The 25,056-nt window shown below is 29.9% G+C and overlaps 1 protein-coding gene across 1 annotated transcript; it reads right to left on the reverse strand.

Annotated features, from left to right (window-relative positions):
- Nucleotides 1-4,650: 4,650 nt before the first annotated feature.
- On the reverse strand, nt 4,651-9,908 carry LOC112715364 (laccase-12). Its single transcript, XM_025767123.3, has 7 exons — nt 9,558-9,908; nt 9,322-9,473; nt 8,221-8,465; nt 7,709-7,837; nt 6,978-7,440; nt 5,506-5,981; nt 4,651-5,046 (listed from the first exon to the last, which is right to left on the reverse strand). The coding sequence occupies exons 1-7, from the start codon at nt 9,657-9,659 to the stop codon at nt 4,916-4,918; spliced, it is 1,698 nt and encodes a 565-aa protein (XP_025622908.1). The 5' UTR covers nt 9,660-9,908; the 3' UTR covers nt 4,651-4,915.
- Nucleotides 9,909-25,056: the final 15,148 nt, after the last annotated feature.

Below are 25,056 nucleotides of genomic sequence, written 5' to 3' on the forward strand. Positions count from 1 at the left end.
ACTAGTCACGACTCGCGGAGTTTAAACCGGCTAGCCATATACAGGTAAGCAACTCATCGAGGTGGGTTGCGACCTGCATCTGAAAAACACAACAAAAATATGGTATGAGAATCGGAGGTTCTCAATATGGTAACAGTGCCCAGTAATGTAGGACATAAGACCCCGAGACGCCAAAGGCAATCCTAAACTCCATATCCATCACAAGATTTCATTACTTAAGCATTGTAAAATAGATAAGCATGATATACCAACATTGACTTAAATAAACCAGGTAATCTATCTTAGGGAATTTCTACTCTAACCAAACACCGCTGTCCCACAGCCTTCACCAACCGATCCTCCATGCGATCCCATCGCCACCGCCTTCTGAACCTCCTCAATCCCAGTAGAAAATATAGGTAATATATAATGCAAGTAAAGCACAAGTAGAAGCATATAAGGCAAATAATTCAGATAGCAAGTAAGCATGTTATTCAATTAGGCAAGCCATTACAAGTAAACAAAGCATACAAATAGATAGAAAATGCATATGATGAATGCCTGCCCTACTGGCTGTGATATTACATTGTTGGTTCAATTGCCAACCCGACACATCTCCATGGAGACGTCGCCCTTCGGATTTCTCATATGGGAACCCCCGAGATATAGTGCTCGGATCACTGTCTAGGTACCGGCGCCTGCACGCTCTATAGATCCGAAGGGATGCGAGCGGGATACTCTTACCTCAGACCTCACATCTCAACGTAAGCAGGATTAACCACCGTCCTTACGCCACTGCCGCTACCTTGACAGGCGGGATTAACCACCGTCCCTGCCGGGCGCATAGCGTCTCATAATCTTAGTAAAAACAATATTTCAGTGGTTTTTAAAAAGCATTTTCAATATACAGAGATCCATCATCTCAATCCGAGTCCCCGACTCATCTCAACCACTATCCATTCATAACTCAGTTTCCAAATACCACAAGTTCATCATTTCTCATCTCATATATCAATCATCCTTCACCTAACGTCAAACCATTCTCAGCACACCAGAAACATAGGCCTCCATTTTCTAATTTATCATAAAATCATGTACTAGAACCCTTAAGTTATACCCCATGTTCTAATACTTAAAACTAGGCCCAAAAGTCTTTAAATGGTGTTGTAGAAGTTTGCAATCTTGTTGGGAAGGTAGAATAGTTGAAAACAAGTAAATTTGAGAAACAGGACGTGTGCGGCCGCACAGGGGTCTGTGCGTACGGACGCCCAAAAAATTTTAAAATGTGTGCGTACGCGCAGGTGGAAAAACTTACAGAATCTGTGGAAAAACTTACAGAATCTATTCACTCGCACAACCTGTGCCAGCGACCCTAACAGAATGGCCTTCCCAACGTGTGCGTCCGCACAGGTTGAAATTCTTCCTTAGATATGTGAGCGCACAAACTGGTATATATGAAGTTGGGTCAGGATACAAAGTTGCTTATGAGTTCTTTCATTCTCCTACTTCATTGAGACCTCAGAACATACAGAATAATAGAGTATGTAATAGTATTTGGGAATTGAAATTACCTCATAAAATTAAGATTTTCTTATGGAAGAGTCTTCATGAAAAGCTTCTGATTTTGCAACAAATCCATAGCCGGTTTGCTTCCACCCCCGCCACTTGCCCAAGATGCATGCTGAAAGATGAATCAATTTCTCATGCCTTGTTCCAATGTCTTCTATCTTGAGTCTAAGTTTAATAACCCCTGACCTATGGCAGAGAGAAGAGGAGACCTTCATCAATTGGTGGCAACGAGCCTTATCTTGGGCAGCGGCTCAAATCGAAGGTAGACAAAAGATCCTCTTCATCGTGTCACTATGTTGGAGCACTTGAAAAGGGAGGAATATGTATGTCTTTGAGAAACTAATAAGCCCAACGCCGGAGATAGTGCAAGAAGCCAGCAGTTTAGTGCGTGAACTCAATAGCCATACCTGATGAATGCTGCTCATTTCTCTTTATTCTTATTTTACTCTTACTTAAACTTTTTGTCTTCTAATCATATTTGGTGATAATTGGGAATACCCAATTTTTTTTGTACTTTCTTATGGAAACAACTTTATTTTATAATAATAAAATAATATCTATCTTAGAGAAAAAAATAAGTTAAAATAGCAATTTAAAAAGATGAGAATATTAAAATTTTTAGATTTATAAAAATAAATATATGATTACCCATCATCAAATTCTAATTCAATAAAATTGCCATTCTTTTCAAGAGTTCTCTCATTTCTAATTCCAGCAAAATATCCAACAACATCTGAAATGATTTAAAATAAAAAAATTGTTGTCAATAAGTTTGTTTAAAAAAAAAACATAGCCAAAATTATTAATAAAATAAATAAATCTATAAATAAATTATACTTTTTCTAAAACAATAAACTTACCTACTAAGTAGGTTTAATCTTACTCAGGAGCATTGAGAGTGTCAAAACTCACAAAATTAAATCCATATCGTGAGATACTTGACGATTCTGAGAGTCTGTACACATCCGTACGTTGGTTTAAATTAACCACATACTCATGATGTGAAGTCTTGAAGTTACCCTCATTGAGTTCAAAACCAAAATAATTTGGTACGATATTCTTTCCTTTAGCAAATTCACGAATCGAGATATAAGAACCCTCTTAACCGAGGCGTGTATTTTTTCTCCCGAGAATTGATAAATAAAAATTAAAGAACAATTAGTTGGGGATAAACAAACAAATTTAAAATAAAATATAAAATTATTAGTAGAAAACTCACATCTTCATCGAATCAAACCATCTCAATTGAGTATGGCAATGAAGAATTTTCGTAACTTGGCAGTGTCTATAACCATATCACTCGTATACGTATACACAAATTGTCGATTGTAGGATTGATTTCTGTAATTTTGTGATACCAGCCATTAGAATAAGTAGAGAAATTTTAGATTTTGAATGTATGTAAAAAAAAGGGTTTGATGTACTTTGAATTGTGGTACTATACATATCTCATAACTTATATACTTTTATAGTTGACTCATAATTAAAATTTTTTAAATTTGATTAACTTTAATTTAAATTTGAATTAAATTTGTAGATAAAGTAAATAATATATTAACAATTTTAAAAATTCTAAATTAACGTAAATATATCTAAATTTACGTATGTAGCTACAATTTTTGAAAAAAATCTACAAAAATTTAAAAAATAATGCTAAAAAGAATCAACAAATTTTAAAAAAATAGTGTTAAAATTTAAAAAATAACAACCTAAATAAAATAATTTAAAATTTAAAAAATAACAACCTAAATATAACAACCAAAACAAATTATTTAAAATTTAAAAATAACAACCTAAGCAAATAAACTCACAGACTCAATGTATGAGACCACATCAACATATGAGCTCTCCATTTGTATTACTATAAAGATGTTGTGCCTAAAAATTGATGATTCATGATTTGTTTTGGTTAGCTTGTTTCTAAGACTACGTTTGTTTTGTCTATCCTTTAATAGATAAACACAGAAACATAGACATTAAAGACACAGACACAATAAAACATAAATTTTTTAAACTTGTTTGGTATACAACTATAAAACAGAAGACACAAATCACAATTATATTAAATTTTAATATTCCCCTTGTTACAAATTGTTATTAGTACCACTACTACACACTACTATCTCAATCAAACTATCACCATTAATAATCAGTGACCATGTCAACAAAAAATAACTACCAATAACAATCTAAAATTAAATAGTGTGTTTATGTCTCAAGTTTAGTGTTCTACTCCTCTCTACTATATACAAATTTTGTGTCTTTGCATGCCTTTGTCTTTTCATATCTATCAAAATTTTATGTCTTACTAATCAAATAAAAAATGTGTATTTCTATGTCTTTGGCTTGGGTAAACACACCCACTAACCAAAGGCATGCTAAAAGAACGTGTTGATAGAAAGTGGAAATGTGTGGTTTCTTGAAAAATGAAGTGCATGGTTTGTCCAAATTCAAGGATTTGCCTATCTATCTAGACTCTAAATACTGAGTCCTATTGAGGTGATTTGCCTAGCTATTTGGTCAAAGTATAAATGGATGGGACTTAGGCTTCACTTGCTCTTCTTAATAGAAATTGAGCAATAACTTATTGCTTCATGTGAACGAAGTCTATCTTGGAAATCCAAAAGTATTACTCTAATTTATCACTATGATGATTGTTAGACAAAGACAGAAAATGTTTATAAACCGGGATCATGTTTTACATTAAAATGTATTGGGTTAGGAGTGGAAAATAAGGATCATGTTTTTCGCTCATTAGAGGTGTTAGTTGTGGTATTTAAATGTATTTTACTCTGGTTGATTTTTTGTGAGTTCTAGTCTCTTGTTCCTCATGTTTTGAACATGTTACTTGTCTTTCCAAAATAAATAAATAAACAAATGGTTGATTATTAGTAATTTTTTTTGTTAATTTTTCTTTAGTATTTATCCTTTTTCTAAAATCGAAGACAGATTATTTTTGCTATTTTTCCATCGTAATTAAGAATTTTAACTTGTGACCTGTGAGGCAGATACATTTAGCACTAAGCCACTAACATTTGTTTCTCTTTTCCTAACAGATCTGTAACATTGTGTTTGTTACATGAATTTTGAAAAAAAAAACAATAATAATAATAATAGGATCAATTAAACTAATCGGGCTAAGATTACAGTGTGTGTTGGACCACATCACAATGCCCAAAGTCCTTAACCCAATTTTGATTTTTCTCTAAATAAAAAATATTGGAAACATACCCAAAAATCCACAAAAATATCAAAATATCCTTCCCCAAATGTTGGGAAACATACACCAATAATAACAACTTCGGAACTAAGCAAAAAATACAACCCTTTCATTATTGGGTTGAAGAATTCAATGATTTTGGTGGTCCTAACAGAGAGGCAGATCCAACGGAGGGGGCTCTATGGATTGCAATTCTCCATTTCCATTCTCTACTAAGAGAATTGTGGCCAAACCCCATGTAATGTGAACATCCAAGTGACAATGCATAAGCCAGGCACCTAAAATATAAGATCAAATCAAACATCAAAATATTATTAATCACTTTATCATCACAAGATTTATAACTAGTGCTATTTAAATTAAATCTATTAAAGCTACTTGAAGTTGTCTAATAATAGTGAAAAGACTTAAATAATATGCATAAGGTCCTAAGAATCATTATATAAGTTAAAAATGGAAATTTAAGGGTGTGTTGGATTTATATTTATATTTTTATTTTCATTTTTTTTAATTCTGTGAAAAAAATAGAATATAAAAACAGAAAACTTGATTTTATTATTTTTAATATTTTTTACTTTTCTTTAACAAAAATCTAAAGACAAAAAATATTGAAAATAAAAACGCAAACTAAAGGTACTCAAAATATTGGAATAGTAAAATTTTCCTTCATTTGTAATTAAAATATTTTTTAATGAAATAATTTATTAGAAGGATAAATAAATAATTTTATTTTTGACCTGGATTATCAGCAACAAACCGAATAACTGCCCATCCATTCACAGGCACAGCCACAGTGTTCCTCAAAGGTGGATCAACAAGGTTGAACTTTGATGCATCTTTCTTGGCATCAAAATTTCCAAAACCTTGAGCAACAATGTAGAAATCATAGCCATGAAGATGAATAGGGTGGTTCTCAGGGGTCACAATGCTAGTGTCCTGAATTACAATCTGCACTCTTGACCCATACTTTAGCTTGTAAGCCTTGGTCCCTCGAATCGGCTGCCACAACGAACGGCTAACGTTGCCCGTGTAGTCGAATTTCACGGCTGGCTGCGCCGGAAAATCAGTGGTGAACACTCCCGGAATTCCAAGTTGGTGTGCTTGAAGGATGGAAATCTTGTTTGGGAGAACAAATGAGACATTGTTTATGCTTGCAGTGAACCTTGTCCCGTTTGGTCCTTGGCATCGATTTTTCCTAAAATTTGGTGGGCACCTATTTTCCAACATTTTAGGTAAATTTTTAGATATCATTAATTGGGACTAAAAAGGATTTAAGGCAATAAAAATAGAGTTCAGAAACATAGGAACACACTTAGATGGAGGGAACATATAGTCCAAAATTAGAACTAAGTCACAAAAGAGAACATATCATAAAACGGTTAGTAACAACTAACTACAAGACGAGCGCGGTGAGCAGAGGATCTAAGTTTAATTCACGTCATTCTTTTGCTTTTTCTAAAAAAAGAGGAAGTTATAAAACTAAAAAATTATGAAATATTTATTACTTATTAGTGAAAAAAAAGTGTGCACAAGTATTCAATATCGTTTCAAGACTCTTAAAATAATTATTATTATAAATTTGATGTGTTACTTAGTTGTTGGTAAAAAATTATTAGTCATCTAAACTTTTTAATTAAAAAATATTCTTAAGAAATATGACATTAACTAATTTTTTTCAACTAACATCAGTAATTTTTTAAAAATTATTTTGTTTATTTTAAATTTTACATCATAAATCATAATTCTTTAATTTTGAACCCTAAATTATAAATACTAAATTTTTAAAAATAAAAACTTTTAGAATTAAAAAAAATAACTAATGTTTATTAACTAAAAATTAAGTTTTTTATATTTTTCAACTTTAAAATAAAAAATATTTAAAAAATTAACTTTTAATTAGTTAACATTAACTAATTTCTTTTAAAAATTATAATTTAAAATTTAGAATTAAAAATTTATAATTTAAAATAATTTAAAAAATTTAACTGATTTTATCAAAAAAAAGTTATTTGATTATTCTTTCAAAAATGTTATTTTTAAATTAAAATCAGTCACTAAATTTAATTGTTATATATTTTTATAATTTATTTTTAATATTTATTTTATATTTAAATATTTATTTTATAATAATAATTAATTTTTATGACTAATTTTAGTGGATATCTAACATCTTGGTTGTTTAAAGTATTTGTGCATAGGGCATATATACCTGTTGAGTCCCAAGCCAACGGTGAAAAACAAATTGTCGTCAATCTGAGTAGGAACCTCAACTTTTCTTGGGCTGAAGAAGCTTCTGCTGAATGCAGTAACTGTATTTGTGTCATTGTAAGCAGGAAGTGATGGCATCACTGGTTTCATAACAGAACTTTTCCTGTATTGCAGTATGGCGGTTGTGGTGGTGTTGTCAAAAGCAGCGTTTTGTGCTGATTGGTAGGCACGCGCCGCCATGTAGTACCGGGAAGCTGGCTGGTCGCCGGTGATCAAGACGTCGGTGGTTTGCCCCGGGCCCAGCATAAGGACTTTGGTGGTGAATGGCCTTACGTAAGAGGCATCGGCGCCAACCACCGTCAGCTTATGGTTGGCGACGGTGAAAAACAGTGGTTGGTTGAGTGCTGCGTTTACCACACGGAGGAGGTTGGTCTCGCCGGAATCAATTGTAACAATGCTAGTCCCTGCATTGCAAATTATTATTACTTAAAAACAATATTAATGATTATTGTTAATACTAGTGTCTAATATTAATGATTTCATTTTTCTTTTCAACAGTTTCCCCATCAAAAGTTCACTTCATTATTATGATTATTGTTATTGTATGTGTCCACTTTCGACACATAATTATTTAAAATCCTTTTCCTAAAGTAAAATTTATTAGCCAAGACATATATCATGTGACATGTTCCATTATTTGTAATCAAAATTAACAAAGAATAATAATCAAACCTTTGGTAGAGCACTTATAGAGATCACCAGGTTGACCATTAATAGTGTAGGCATCAGAGACATTAGGAGCTGCTCCTGTTCTTGTGGCCTGCCTCACCACATCGATAGGGTTTGCATCCCACCATTCCCCTAATCATCATTATCATCACTTTCAATATTAATTAATTTAGTTTGGTCATTTTTAATGAAATACTTTTAAATTTGGTTTGGCCATTTTTTCATTTGTATAAATTTGATAATAATTTTTTTTATCAAAAACAAAAAGACTTAAATTCACGACTTTTTAGGTGAGTATAGAAAGATTATGCCATTTAAACTATAATTTATTGGTATAAATTATCTTTTATTATGATAGTATGAAGTTATAGTTTAACATTAACTTGTTAATAAAAACTAATGCAACCTATAAAAAGCTACCGCATTAAAGCTCTAAGTAATAATAATGTGAAATGTTACACAATGAATGTCAACTAATAATTAATTAGCTAGATTGCATAAATAAGAATAATTACCTAGAAGAATGGGTGTTTCTCGGTGAGGCTTAGGGAAAGGGTAGGGGTGTCCTTGTATAGGACGAATGATTAAAGCTCCATAAACAGTGGCCCTTAGCCATGAGCTATGAGCATGCCACCAAAGAGTACCTTCTTGTCCTTGAATTGTGAACCTGTATGTGTAACTCTCTCCAGGTCTAATGGGACACTGTGTCACAAATTCTGGTCCATCTGCCCACCCTGTTCTCATTTGCCTAACACCGTGCCTAAGCAAAAATATATACAACAATATAATTAAATAATAATATACTATGTTTCTAAATTTAGAAACATTACTGTACTCAACCATTGAGACTACCTTATTTTCAGACAATTTATCTGTTGCTACAATTTTTTTCTTTATTTTGTAGTATTATATATGTTAAAAATATAAATACATCATATTTCAAAAAATTTATAAAACCATATATACTATAACAAAAATCACTTTTAGTGACAATAGCATAATGATCTATATATATCTTATTTAATTATATTTTTGCAATAATTATATATTTGTTATTATTATTGTATGTTATAATGTAGTTATCTATTTTTTATAATTATTAAAAAGATTTTTATTAATAATAGTATAATTGTCGCCAAAATTATTTAGTGACAAAATATAAGATAACTAATATCTAATTGCTATTGAAAACAAAATAAATAATCGTAAAATGTGATTTTTAATTAGTCACAAAAAAAAATGTGATTTTTAATTGTGCGTAACCTAATCAACACGAGCTAGCACATATAGACAAGGATATTGTGTCTCTTAATTAACCATTTCTTCTAAGTTAGATTCTCTCAAAAGATTAAGAGTCACTCGGTTTAATTTATTTTATAGTATCCATTCGGGAGATTAGTCATTGGATCTTCAACCCAATGGATATCTTGATCCAAACCAAAAAAAAACAAATATAGAGAAAATGATCGATATGTCCAGATTTTAAAAAAATTAAGAACTTAAATATATTTTTAAATTTTCGAAAACTTAAATGTTTATTGACCAAAATGTCAAAGACCTATTTATTTTTTTTCAAAAATTTTTTTGATGTTATGTATGCACTATTAGGTATATACCAGTGAATGGTGACATTGTAGCGAGCTTTGTTAGTGACTTTGACGACCAAAGTGTCTCCATTGTTGACTTCCAAAGTAGGGCCAGGATATTGTCCATTCACAGTTATTCTATTGTGAGTTTTGCACAGCCTCTTCACTGGTGTTGCTTCAACCTATATATTAAAATTAAATAAAAGAAAAAAAAGGGGTTGGGGAATAAGAAATAAGAATGAAGAGAGGGTAATGAGAGAACTTACAACAAACTCGTGCTCACAAATTTTGGCATTTGCTGAGGAAAATGCGGAAGTTAAGAGAACAAACATGGCTAACAGAAAGATGAGAATAGTAGGATACTCCATGTTTTAGAGTTTAATTATTATTTGTGCTAATAATGCTATGGAGATTAAGGTTTTTGCTATATGCAAGTAAGAGTGTATTAAGAGAGGGTGCTTTTATAGGGAAGATTAAAGAAGAGAGAGATATGTTGGAATATTTGGTTTAGTTAAGAAATAATCCGTGGTCAGAATGAATGCTGGGAAAACATGGTTCGTGCCAATAAAAGTTGTTGCACCCACTTGTTAATTGATGAGTTCGTAAATGCTTGCTTCAGAAGTCTTCAAATTAGGGGTTGAATTTTATATATTCGCATATATAGTTAATAATAAAATATATTAATTTTAATCTACTAACCTTTTTCTAATTTTTTTAAATATATAGGATTTATTTGGGTGAGTTTAAAAAAAAAAATTTTCGAGTGGTTTTTTTTTAAAAAATTATTAAAAAAGTAAAAATAATTTTATATTTAGATATCTCATGTAAAAAATTTTTTATTATTAATTATATTTAAACATAATAATAATATAAAAAAATTATTTATTTATTATGTGAAAAATATTTTTTTAAAAAATTTTTTTAAAAAAAATGTATATGATGATTTCTAAGAATTTTTTTTAATAATTTTATTTTATTATTAAAAATTTACTAAACACACGAAAAATAAAAAATATATTTTTTATATAAAAAGATTTTTTTTTCAATAATTTAATGACGTTCAAATAATTTCAGAGTGAGATGTGATCGATCAATAATTGATTCCATATTCATATTTTTAGTAATTTACTTGTAACTAACCTGCTTGTTTAATTTCTTGTTTAGAAATAGTAGTATATCATTCAAAAAGAGACCAAATAAAAGCTAGGCACAAGAGTGTTTATATATTATTCCTTGCTCTATATTACAATTTTATGCTCCACAAAATACCATTGGATTGAGCAACAAAAGCAATGCTAGGGGCCAGCAATTTTTATGATTGTTAGCTATCAACTAGCCATCAATGATGATTTCATGGTGTGAGATTGGTATGAAATTTCATCCAATGGTTCACCTTCCTCTGCTGGTTACATGCTGGCCAAAATTCAATAAAACTGCTGGCCCCCTAGACTTTTCCGAGCAATAATAACGGTTATAAAAAAAGTAGCTCTTGTATTATATGTGACTTTTGGATAATATTTTACTTGCGGCTGAAGAGTTTCATTATTATTATTTTAATTAGATAAGGGTTCATCCTTTAATACTTCTTATTAAATAAGAGCGTTTTATTTTTTTTATTAATTATGCAAATTTTAACTTTTCATTCTATTTTGTTTTATATGAATAGTTGAGATTTAAATAATAACGTAACCTGCTAATAATCAAGTTAACCATAATTTTTTGAATTTTTTAAATGGGCTCATATATTCTTTTACACAATGAAAAACAAAATAAAATAAAAGTTAATTGTTTTATTTATTATCTCTAATAGCAAGTCCTTTTAATTGGTTTGAGAAATAATGTGCTTAACTCTTCTTACCATTTTGTTAAAACAAATATATATATATATATATATAATATTTGAAACAACATTATGTCATAAAATTATTATATTGAAATTAAGTTAAATTTTTAAAACAAAAATTTAATTATTATATATAATATTTTTGTAAAACTAAGTATTTATTTAGTGACATGTATACCGCCGTCAACATCATCAGGATACTTATACTAAACTTTGATTGATTCAAGTGTCCATTCAAAGGGAAGAAAAATAAAAAAAAGATTAGTGTTAAAAGTAGATCGACTATACCATATTAGCATTAGGTAGTTGCGCAACAAATAAAGTACTAAACCAAAAGTAGTGATCTGATTGGATCCAACAAGAATTTAGTTAGACATAGATATTATGAAAAACATTATTTTTAAGTTATAACTATAAGTGTTAAATTAGGTGACCTGTCAACCTAAGCTACATGGAAGATATATAATAACAACATTATCTATTATCTATATCTATATGTATTCAGTTATAATCATATACTCAAAGATACGTACTTGGTTGAACAAGCCACAACAACGTCACTTCACCAACGTTAGTCGTCATCATATCATATATAGTGCTATTAATTAGTGCAACATCTTTTTTATTAATTAAATCTATAATGTCAAAGACAACATATATAGGAGGATTTTGGTTTCCTAATTATCTCTGTTAATTTTTTGAAAGATGAGTTTAATTGTTTTATGTATGTAGTATTAGTATATAAGAATTTTGTGCTTATTATGTTACGATAAAATATAGAAAAGTAATTTTTATTTAATTAATATTAATTATCTTTTTAATTTATTTTTTTATTTTTTGAATGGTTTATATTTTAAGTTTATAATTTAGGATTTAGAGGAGGTTATAGTTTATAATTTAAGATTTAGAATTTAAAATAAATAAAATATTTTTAAAAAATTGACTAATGTTGATTGAAAAAAATTAGTTCTCTAGCTTTATTTATTTAATAATAATAATAATAATAATAATAATAATAATAATAATAATAATAATAATAATAATAATAATTAAGTGTTATTATATAAACAAAAGTATATAGTAATTAATTTCTATTTTTTATTATCTTAAGAAAAAAATTTATTTGTGTAATAATATATATATTATTCAATGTCAGTATAAAACAAAATACTCATAGTAGTTTTCAATAGTTAAGAACTTTTTATTTGTATTTGTTACGTGGATAACCTGAATTTTAATGGATTGGGCTTGTAAGGCTGGTTCAAATCGTCAAATGTCTAGATGCGGTGGTTTTTAACTTGCTATGTGTCTAAGAACCGCCGTTCGACTTGCGCGTGTGAGGGAATGAGGGGTGGTACCTGTAAAGACACTCTGATGCCTAAGTCAGCAAAGAGTTTAGCAGGTTTAGAGAATATTGAAACTTAGAGATACTTGAGGGGTGTCAGTGTATTTATAGTGGTGATCCAATAACCACCGTTGGAGTAGTTTCATCTTTTAAGGTGGATAAACGTTTCTTTATCTTAGGATAGTTGAGATACGACTCTTGGAAGTGGGTTGAGAGATTTTAGGGACAGTTATTTATTTGAATAAGTGTTATCTGCCATCTATTCTTGGGGCCTAACTTCCTAGGAAAGGAGTCTGTGTTGAATCCGACCTCTTTCAAGAAAGTCGGTGGGAAACGAAGGCCAATTTTTAAATTGGACCTTTTGGTGTGCTTGGATTTAGAATCATAGTGTTGGGTCTGAGTATGAACTGTATTTATATTTTTTGTTTTATTATAAATTGATACAATTTTGTCTATCTTATTATCATTTTCTATTTTTCGTTTTCATTTCAAGGAAAAAATTGTCTGAGAACAAGATTTATACAACATTAAAACACAACACATCATGGCAAGTATATGTGAACAGTAACCAACGACTTGTGATTAATGCCTTCATTGGAGACTTTTGTTTGTGGTTTGTAGTAGTGGAGCTTTGTTTAATAATTTACTAATTTAGCTTTTTTTTAGGTTATTAGCTGTAAATTTTCTTGAATATTCTTTAGCCAAAACTAGTGAATAATTACTCATTTAACTTTTTGATGAATAAAAAGTTGATCATAAAATCCATTGTAAAAATCGAATTTACTAATTTTAACTTACTTAGATATGGACCTCTACGAGGATGAGGATCTTATGCTGATGACCAATTATGAAAAATGATTTGACATCTGAAATCTCATAGTCAACTAAAGGGTGGGGAACATAGAAAAGTCTTTGGAACTTGTCTATTGTAATGTCATATGTGATGTGAAATCATACAATATTTAAATCTTAAATCACAAGGAAAGATCATCTAGTTTTTTTTTTCTTTTAAAAAAAAAGAAAAATATAATCTTGTAAATTGAAATTTAGAAATAATAAATTCATCAATTAAAATTTAAAATATGTTTAACTATTTGGAAAAGAAAAACATAACGCTAACTAGTATCTTTTAAAAATTTGCATGTGTACAAAAGATTAATATATTTATTTTAGCAAGCTAAGGAATAAATGTTAGGACATCAAAATGAGAAATATTAAGAAACTAATATTTTTAATATTTTTTATATTTGACCTAATACCAGCTAATTTCTATTTTTTTTAAATTAAAAGTGGTGACCCCTAATATTCTACTAAAATAATAGTGAATGAAAACTGAAAAATTCCTTATCTCTCACATTTTTAGTCATACATAAGATTCTATTCAAGTAAATAAAGTAATAAAATTAATAATTATTTTAAGAGAGAATTTAGAAAAAGGAAATAAAAATTGAATATTAGACTCTAAGTTCAAATAAAACATAATGAAAAAGATAAATAACTAAACTTTTAGAATACTTGATAATTGTTAAAAACTACTAATATATTAATTGAAGATAAATAACTAAATTATAGATTCAATATTATCATTGTCTTCTTGGACACTACAAACAAAATTGAAAATTTATTTTTGTAAAGTTATTAAGTGTTTCAAGAACATTAATATTTTAGTAGTTTTAGTCATTTGTATAAAGTATATATAATTAAAATTAAAGACTAAAATGATTAAAATATCAATATTTTTAGAATACTTGATCATTTTTCTTCATCTTTATTTTCTTGTTATTTTATTCTTTCCCTACAAACAGTTAGACAGTTAGTTACCACACCCTCCCTGTCTGAATGTGAAGTGATAAAGTGCTATGAATAATTGATTAGCGAGATAGATAATTATTCTGCTTTCAGAGATTAACATGATGAAAGAGATATAATGTAACCAAATTGAGATTTGATAGGTGAACAAGAAACCCAAGATATGACATTAGATAGGGTTGGTAGCTGGTACAGTTTGTTACTCACCGTCTTAGATTCTTAACAAGTAATAAATTAATATAATAAGTTGTTAGATCGATATAAAATGTGGGAACTATGAAAAAATAAAATTGTGCATTGAATTCCTTATTCGTTGAATAATAATTCTCAAATTAAATAACTATATGCATAAAATGGAAGGAATTTTTGATTTTTTTTAAAACAATTGACATAGTTATTTACTATACAATATTACAATCCCTAAACAAAAATCCCGCGAAACATGTGATAAAAACAAAATTGTACATGAACATACATTTCAATTTTCTTTTAAGAAATTTTCTCATGTGAAATTACACTACTTAGATGAGAAGAAAGCAATACTTTTTCTTTAATAGTACTACATGAATACTAAACCACACAAAACATTTATACTATATAGAAGTACAAATTAGTTTCACAATGTCTATAAAATGCGAATCAAATTCATACTTATAATAAACTTTATATTCAATTTAAATTATAATCAAATTTTCGCGATTATGACCTAAAAAATATGCTTTCATATTAATTATTGAATTTTTATGTTCACTTAGTATTGTTATTCCTTTTCTCATCTCCTCATCATAGTCAAAGTAAAAACAAAATAATAGATAAAAGTAATTTCTTTTCTCTAGAAGACTTTTAACTTTTTATACTATTGCTTTTCCTTGTTTTCTCTAGGTATTTTCTTTCTTTGTTTTCATTTTCATGGGTTGTTATAAAGTGGTTGCATACTACTTCTTATTTTTAACTTTAATGCCACGCTGAATGTTCACTCCATCACAAGAAAAATTACAAAATTTAATATAATAGATGATGAAATGAACGACCAATTGATCGATCATGCTCTTTTGTTTCTAATAATAACATGGGGCCTTCTTAAAGATCACGCTCAAAATTATATGTTTACTTTTTAATTTTGTAAAAACTAAAAACAAATAAAAGCACGTTGCTCTCATGGAACCCTAATAATGGATTAAATAGGAGTCTATATGTAATAAATTCAATAATAATGCTATGTGGACCTCGGAGTGAAAGGTCGAAAGTCGCTATAATATAATAATGTTGTATTAACTTTTAATGTATGCATGCATGCATTTCGTGGGCATCCAATGTCCAAATTAATGGCAAAAAAATTTATTTATGATTGGTCAAATAGTTAGCTTATTTGTCAGTTTAAATAAGTATTGAAAAATTTAAATTCGTCTTATGTATACAATAATTTATTGGCCAATAATAAACTTTTAAATAGAACTTAAATTCGTAATAAATTAATTCTTAATCTATTAGGTTAAAAATTTTGTGAGAAGAAAAATTGATGGCACAAAAGATTTAGAAAGTACCACAGTTTCTTGTATAAGGATGAAGAAATTAAATGGACTTAAGCTCAAACAAATTCATGTGGTTACACATGGTAGAAATATTGAAAGCCCAACAACTAAGTTGAGTCAAACATCAACCTATTAATTATTATTGATTCTAAAAAAATAGATCAACTTGAAATTTGACCTCCATCAAGCTTGAACTAAACTAGCAATTATTGGTGGGTTCAATCGAGCTTTTATAATGAAAAAATTTTCTTTTGAAGACCTAATTTCCCTTTGAAATTTTAATTGATTACTAAATTATATTTTTCCAACCGCTCATAAGTCATAACTAGTAATGCTAACTTCACATTGCCAAAAATACGGAGAAATTGAATTGGTCAAACTGTACTTTGTTGGACTAAACTGAAAAATGAAAGAAAAGGAAGAAATGTTAATTACACATTTAATTAAAAGTGACTGTAAAAATGTTGATTTCGGTCCTAATTTTGAATGTGCTTTTTAGGAGTGTATAAATGAGCATTTTTGGATGTAGAATTAGTTTTTGATGTATTTAGAGACGTTTTGTTAACTATGCTTATTTAGAAGTGAAATGCTAAGGGTTAGCAAATTTTGTAATTTGTCGCTATTAATTAGTCATTATCAATATTTTTAATGGTGTGAAATTATATCTAATGATATAAAATTAGAGTAAAGCTAGGGAACCAAAAACATATCAGCCAAAATCCAGCCAAATACCTTTGGATGAATTCAAAATCTCTACGAGTTAATATATATGGATGTTTCTTCTACTAAGTATCAGAATGTTTCTTTTTCATATTAAATGGATGTTCTTTTATGTATTTTTCGAATTTGTGTTTGTTTGAGGTGGATAGGTTAATGTGAGAGAAAAGAGGAAAGTTTTTATAAGTTTTAATTAGGTTTACTTAATCAATTTAAAATCAGCGCCGTCAATGATATCTAGTGTAACGATGAATTGTGCCACCAAATAGAAGAGAAAGTTTGATTCGGATTTGACCAAAGGAAAATGAATTTTGGATCGGGCTTGCTGAAAGGGTTCCGTGATCCCAGGGATGATTATTGGGGATTTGAAACATATCAATCAATGAGAGATTTTATTCAAAACGGTAATTAATAACAAACATTAAAAATTAAATAAAAATTAAATTAATTAATTTAATATTATTTTGTTTATCTTTTAACTGATCCCCTTTTGGTTCCACATATTTTTCCATAAAATTATTTATTTTTTTAATAATTAAATACTAACTAAATTTTAATAAAAATACTCATCCCTAAATTTTCTCTATTTAAACAACGGGAAAGAAAATAAAGAATACATACAAAACATACTGGCATTGATGAAGTTTTATGAAAGAAACTATACAGGGAGAAAAATGTCTGAGAACAAAAAAATTTCAACCAAAAACCGTCAGAATGTTTATCACTTTCATATATTAGACTTTCAAAACCCACGCCCCTATCATATATTGATTTGTCATTAATTAGATAATTTTCTTATACACTAATTATAATAAAGACTAATAAAGTAATTAATATTTTTTTAATTGGTATTAATACTAATTTATTTATTTTTTAAAAGCCTCAATGAAACCTTAATCACCGTATAGCACTAAATCTTGATAATCGTATAGCACTAATAGCACTAGTAGTGTAAGGATATTAATCTGATTTTTTAATCACACATTAATGGTAATATCGATTATACATTTAGTATTATTTTAGAAAAATAATATAATTATTTTAATGAGAGATTTAATTAGTAATAACTTATATTTTTTAATTTTTATTCTTTGTATTTTAACTCTTCCCAAGTATTAACTAATTTAATATTTTTTTTGTAATGACATTTGAATTCGGCTTAAGCACGAAACCTATGTTTGAAGGAGTCGAAGATTTTAACATTTATTAAATTCACCAGAACACGAAAATTCGTACGAGCTCTAACGAGATATGCTTATAAATTAATTTAATATTTTAAAATGATATTTATGTTTATTTATAGACAAATTTAATATTTAATTACATATAAAATATTTTATTTTCAAATGTTACCATAATTAGATTTGAAAAAAGAATGTCATATAATACTTAAATTAATTTATTTAGTTAACAAATTTATTCATAAACTCCGCCTATGTTACACTTGCGGTACATAGCCGGTCCCAAGCCCGAATAAAGGATGAGTGTTGTGTTAGGTCTTCGGCAACCAACATAAAAATATAGCTGAATCCCCATGACATGAATCAAAGACATTATTGCGCTAAAGTTAGGTCGTTGCCCGGAAGCAACGCGCCGTATGGCTCGAGTACGGTGTCAAAGCAAGAGCCGCTGCATCGGTGCCCGGATGTAGTGTTAAATGAGTAAGGGTTCTCGCGTTTTCGTGAATGGACGAGGGTAAATAAGCTATTTCACAAAGTAAAAAGTAAAGGTCGAAACGACAGAAGGTGGAGATTTGGGACATGGAACATAGGCACTCTAATAGGAAAGTCCATGGAGGTGGTGCACACCATGACAAGGAGGAAGATTAACATTATGTGCCTACAAGAAACGAAATGGATTGGTGCAAAGGCTAGGGAGTTGGATACTTCTGGTTTCAAACTTTGGTATACAGGAAAGGTGAAGAATAGGAATGGAGTTGGAATAATTGTGGATAAGCACTGGAAGAAGGACGTAGTGGATGTCAAGAGGGTGGGAAATCGGATCATCTCTATCAAACTTGTAGTGGAGGGAGGTGCTTTCCATGTGATTAGCGCCTATGCACCACAAGTGGGTTCGGACGAACAACACAAGATAAGGTTTTGGGAGGATCTAGAGAGTTTGGTTCAAGGCATATCTTTGGGAGATAAGATTTTCTTAGGAGGAGATTTAAATGGCCATGTTGGGAGAGAAGTGACTGGATATGGGAGTATTCACGGAGGCCATGGTTTCGGGGTGATCAATGCCGAGGGTAAAACTATTTTGGACTTTTCCTCAACCTTTGATCTTCTCATCGCAAATACATGTTTTAAAAAGAGAGACGAACATCTTATAACCTATAAGAGTGGCATGACAAGCTCTCAAATTGACTTCTTCTTGTTGAGGAGAGTCGACCAAAAATTTTGCATTAACTGTAAAATTATCCCGAAAAAGAGTTTGACAACACAACATAGGGTGCTCGTCATGGATTTTCGTGTTGAGCAAAAGTTGAGGAAAAGACATTATACGAAGAACCCAAAGACGAGGTGGTGGCGGATGAAAGGTGAGGAACAAAGAAGCTTCCTAAGACAGGTAGGAGAAGAGGCAAAGTGGGATGGGAATGGAAGCGCGGAAGAGATGTGGAGGGAGATGGCAGAAGTTATTAGAAGAACAGTAAAAGAAAGTTTTGGTGAATCTAAAGGAATAGGACCAAAAGACAAGGAGTCCTGGTGGTGGAATGCGAGTATACAAGAAAAGATAAAGATAAAAAGGGAATGCTTTAAAGAGTGGTCTTTATGCCGCAATGCAGATAACTGGGAAAAATATAAGGCGGCTAAGAAAGAGACAAAAGTGGCTGTAAGTGAAGTAAGAACAAGAGCACATGAGGGTCCCTACCAGTCTTTGGACACGAAAGAAGGAGAAAAAGGTATATATAGAATCGCAAAGAGCTGGGAAAGAAGAACGCGAGATTTGGATCAGGTTAAGTGCATAAAGGATAAGGATGGAGATGTGTTGGCTCAAGAGGAGAAGATTAATGAAAGGTGGAAGAGCTACTTCTACGAGTTATTTAATGAGGGACAGAAGACTCTTCCGAGCCTTGGTCGATTATGCACAAGGGAAGAAGATCAAAACTTTGACTACTATCGAAGTATTCGAGACTTCGAGGTAAAAGAGGCTCTAAAGCAGATGAAAAATGGCAGGGCAGTAGGACCTGATAATATCCCGATTGAGGTTTGGAAGGGTCTTGGAGAAAAAGGCATCAACTAGTTAACCAAGCTTTTTAATGAGATTTTAAGGTCAAAGAAGATGCCTGATGACTGGAGAAAGAGCACCTTAGTACCTATCTACAAGAATAAGGGAGATATACAAAGTTGCGAAAACTATAGAGGGATTAAGCTTATGAGTCATACTATGAAGTTATGGAAAAGGGTGATAGAATAGAGGTTGAGAAAAGAGACACAAGTAACAGAGAACCAATTTGGATTTATGTCAGACAGATCTACCACTGAAGCGATATACCTATTAAGAATGAGGATGGAGAGGTATCGTAGTAATAAAAGGGATCTACATATGGTGTTTATTGATTTGGAAAAAGCGTATGATAGGGTACCAAGGGAGGTCTTATGAAAGGTTTTAGAAAAGAGGAGAGTAAGGATCGCATATATTCGGGCAATTAAAGACATGTATGATGGGGCCACAACTATCGTGAAGACTCAAAGTGGTGTGATAGAGGAATTCCCTATTGGTATAGGATTGCACCAGGGATCGTCCTTAAGTCCATACCTTTTCACATTAGTCTTGGAAGTACTCACAGACCACATCCAAGAGCCTGTGCCATGGTGCATACTTTTTGCCGATGATATCGTCCTTATGGGAGAGTCAAGGGAAAACCTAAATAAGAAGTTGGAGTTATGGAGAGAAGCTTTAGAAGTGTATGGTCTGTGCATAAGCCGTAGCAAGATGGAATATATGGAATGTAAGTTCAGTCTGAGAAGGGAAAACCTCAATATAGAGGTGAAGATTGGAGAAAACATCATACAAAAAGTTAAAAGTTTTAAGTATCTTGGGTGCATCATACAGGATAATGGAGAGATTGAACAGGATGTAAATCATAGGATCCAAGCAGGTTGGTCAAAATGGTGGAGTGCATCTGGTTTTATATGCGACAAAAAAGTGCCTCTAAAACTTAAAGGTAAATTCTATCGCACCGCTATAAGACCGGCTATGCTGTATGGTACGGAGTGTTGGGTGGCTAAAGGGGAGCACGAACATAAGCTGAGTGTGGCAGAGATGAAGATGTTGAGATAGATGAGTGGTCATACGCGATTGGATAAAATAAGGAATGAAGATATAAGGGAGAGAGTTGGAGTAGCACCCATTGTGGAAAAGATGGTTGAATCGCATCTTAGATGGTTTGGACATGTGAGAAGAAGACCGATAGAACATCCAGTCAGAAGGGTGGATGAGATGGAAGATGGACAAAGGGCGAAAGGTAGAGGAAAACCTAAGAAGACCATCCATGAGGTGGTCAAACGAGATCTACATGTAAACGGTCTCTCTGTAGACATGATACATGACAGAGCATAATGACGTCGTTTGATTCATGTAGCCGACCCCACTTAGTGGGACAAGGCTTTGTTGTTGTTTGTTGTTTGTTTTAACAAATTTATTCATAACATTCATGAATTCATACACATAACATCTATAATTAAGTATACATCACATTTATAATTTCATACTTATAACATTCATAATTTTATATTCATAACATCCATAATTTTATATATATAATATTTATAATTAATAAATTTTTATAATTAATATTATTAAATTTCAAACTATATGTCTTATGGTATATTTCAAATTATCTCACATATGCACAGTAAATTATATTTTAATTATTTTTATATTTCTTATTTGATATTCATATGTATACTTATTTATTGATTCTAATATGATGAGATAATAATTATTTTTAAAAAATTATTTCTAAATTTTTGTTTATATTTATTTTTATTTTATAATAGTCTATATGGAAAAATATGAGTTGTATAGTAGAAGTTATTAAAATTCTTTAATTTAACAACCATAATTTTATACATATAACATCTATAATTTTAACACATAACATTCATAATTAATGAATTGGTATTGATTTATTAGTATTTATTATTTATTATTTTCTTTTGCATATCACAAACCAATAATTTTGGCCAATGCTGAGTTATAGCTCAAATGACATAGTCTTCACATTTTCATCTAAGAGGTTGCGAATTCGAATCTCTCTATCTTTGATAAAAAAAAATCCAATAATTTTGAATGTTTCTAACTTTTAATAAATAAAGATCAATCAAATTTAAGATGTTTTAGTTTTTTTATAACATGTGTTGAGGTGATTTAAAATATTTTTTAAAATTAGTAATATAAGAATTTAAAATTTTTATTTAAAAAAAGATTATAAAATTGTAAACGTAATAATGAGAGAAAATTTTTAAAATTTGATTCACATTAAATTTGAGATAACTTTTAATGTAAGTAAATAAAAAAATAATTATTAAAAAATTAATTTGAGTTAACTAAATTAAAAAAATAATTTACATTTTTTTATAAATAAAAATATTATAAATTATATATTTTTATTTATTATTTATAATATTTTAGATACGTAGCATTATTTATATAAAAAATGAAATTAGAAGGTTTGCACTACGGAAAAAGAAAGGAAATCAAAACCAAATTCAATTTACTAGCAAATAAATGAGAAACATATTTTGTGAAATTTGGAGGTTAAAAGGAATCAAATGAAATTTAATTTTATTTGCAAATAAACAAAAAACGTATTTTGTAGGATTTGAAAGTTAGTTAGCTAAAAAAAATTGAAAAGGGGATATATGAGATTAAGGCAACTGTAGTATGCAACTATAATTGAATATGAGATCATATTGGCCGAGTGATAGTGGAATAGTTCTTTGTTATTTAATATTTTTTTTATGTGTGTGCACGTGCACGTATTCCTGGATGTAGACGTAAGGCGATTTTTTTAATGACAACATTCAAATTGAGTCTTTTATCTCAAGGAATATTTTTTTTATAGTTAATGGATAAAACGGATTAAAAAAAAAGAAAAAAATACTAATTAAGAACTATAGAAACCAATAAAAAAATTAGATCAATGCTAACAGCTAACAACTAACAGCTAATAGATTAGAGACACAAGATAATTTTATAGTTTAGGATTTGATTCGTGACGAAAATTCCAAGAGTAAATCTCACCACATCCAAATTAAATTAGTCTCGTTTTTATTAATAAAGATAATCATATCCTTAGTGAAAAATGTACAAATTAATGTTGGACTTTTTTTTATTATATAAAATTTAAGTTCAATTTTTTTAGTGTCTCTTGTACTCTTTTGTTACTAGATTAAAATTTAAAATTTTTAAAAAAGAGAATGTAGAATCACAAAATGAGAGAAAAAAATTAATAAAACTTTTAATTTTATGTAAAGCAGTAATCTGTAGACATTAGTTTTTCATTTATTCTTTATTAGATCGATCTGAAATTTGGATTGCAGGTTTACCTCATCTTGTTCATTCGGGAGGTGGAGATGTTAATTGAAGATCTGTAATGAGAGAAATTGGCTTCGCACAACAATTCTGATTTGAGGTATTTTTTTTCATCTTCTTATAACTCATTTGTAAGCTATGGTGCTTTAGTGTTTTGGCAGGTTATATGTATGATTTGTGCTTTATTTAAGACACTCTTATATCTCATATTTGATTATAGTAGAGCTATTTTATTGGTCTTGATAACTCATAATTTTTACCTCTCACATTGAGAGATTTTCAATGTTAAAATCTTGGTGTAATCTTGTTATTGTTATACTTAATATATTTTACTTGCTCATAGTTGTTGTCATATTATGTTGTGAGTAATTTCATATTATTCTTGTGTTATATATTTGTGTTGTTTTTACTGCAGGCTTTTTCATACTAGCTAGTATCAGAGTTTGTTGGTATTTTTTTAGGCTTGTGATTCTATGAACAATGAAAGCTAATACTAATATAAGTTGGATGATCACTCTTAATAGTCCTAATTATGATTTGTGAAAGTCAAAGATAGAAGATTTGCTTTATGTTAAGAATTTTCATCAACCAATTTTTTGTATTGAAAAGCCGAATGAATGATAAATCTGATGATGATTAGGCTTTATTCCATAGACAAATTTATAGATATATTAGGCAGTAAATTGACGATAATGTGTTAAACCATATTATTAGAGAGATGCATGCTTAGACCCTTTGGATTAAGTTTGAATAGTTGTATGTCTGAAAAACACAAAATAACAAGATATTTTTTATTAAGAAGTTGTTAGCCTTGAAATATATAGATGGGACATCAATGACAAATAACTTAAATAACTTTCAGAGAATCATGTCAATTATCTTCCGTAGGTATCAAGTTTGATGAAGAGGTTTAAGGATTGTTACTTCTTGACTGCTTACTAGATTCGTGAAAAATTCTCAAAATTTTATTATCCAATTCTACTCCTAATGGTGTAATCTTTATGGATCTTATCAAGAGCATTGAATGTTTGTGAACGGCCTAGATAAGGGGGTAGAATCTATGAATCTTGTCATTAGACAATGATTTTGTAAATATATCTGAAAGTTGATTATCAGATTTTATATGTTAAATGTCAATAGTTCTCTTTTCTCACAGAACCTAAAGCTCTGTGGTTAGTGGTTACACCATCCATGAGTGATATGTTCTCATATATGTTGGCCAAAACATCCTTGTGTAAAATGCCTAGATCATTGTCCCACTTACCAGATAGATAAGCAATGACATTAATATTACAGTAACCTAGGGTTACACCAATGAATTTTTTGTTCAAATGAATTTCACGACCCTTAATATAAATGAACAGATTCTTCATGGTAGTACATGTTGGCATAAAATTCTCGAACTAAATCGGGGTAAACTGGCTTTCTAATTTCAAAAATAATTTTTCAGTCCAAATAAATAATATTTTCAACAAAGTTTATCCATTTTTTAGCCAGAGCCTTTAAATCAGCCACATAGGTTGAGCACAAAGGACGGTTAGATACTATAACTCTATAAAATTCAAAATTCATGCTAGAAGAAAATCGAAAAAAAATCAAAATAAGAGTGTGAAAGGTTACCGAAATGAGATTTAAACCAAACTCGATCAGGGTTTGTAGTTCTTTTACAAATTTAGGAAAGGGTCTACGGTTATCTTTGATTGCTTTACTCGAAGGTGCAAAATGTCCTTGTGGACGAGATGAAGAACATGGAGGAAGAGACAAGGGTGGTTCTTTCTCAATCATGGGCTTCTTCCCTTTGGCGGTTAGCCCTAGATGTTCCAGCCTTAGATGGTGCCGTTGATGGACGATGAGAGGTTGTCTTCGTCCTTGCCATAATTTTTGGAACAAGAGAGGAATGTGAAGAGGAATGAGAGTATATGTAAATGAGGGTGTGTACTTGACTTTTTAGGGGAGAATTTCTTGGAGTACGATAGATA

The sequence above is a fragment of the Arachis hypogaea genome, chromosome 10 (genome assembly GCF_003086295.3).
Source record: "Arachis hypogaea cultivar Tifrunner chromosome 10, arahy.Tifrunner.gnm2.J5K5, whole genome shotgun sequence".
NCBI classification, from domain to species: domain Eukaryota; kingdom Viridiplantae; phylum Streptophyta; class Magnoliopsida; order Fabales; family Fabaceae; genus Arachis; species Arachis hypogaea.

Excerpts from the sequence above, each read along its gene's own strand:
- LOC112715364 (XM_025767123.3), bottom strand. The coding sequence starts at position 9,659 with ATGGAGTATCCTACTATTCTCATCTTTCTGTTAGCCATGTTTGTTCTC. Across the intron at positions 5,982-6,977 it reads GTTGGCTTGGGACTCAACAG|GTGCCCACCAAATTTTAGGA; the intron begins GTATATATGCCC and ends GTTGGAAAATAG. Across the intron at positions 5,047-5,505 it reads GTTTGTTGCTGATAATCCAG|GTGCCTGGCTTATGCATTGT; the intron begins GTCAAAAATAAA and ends CTTATATTTTAG.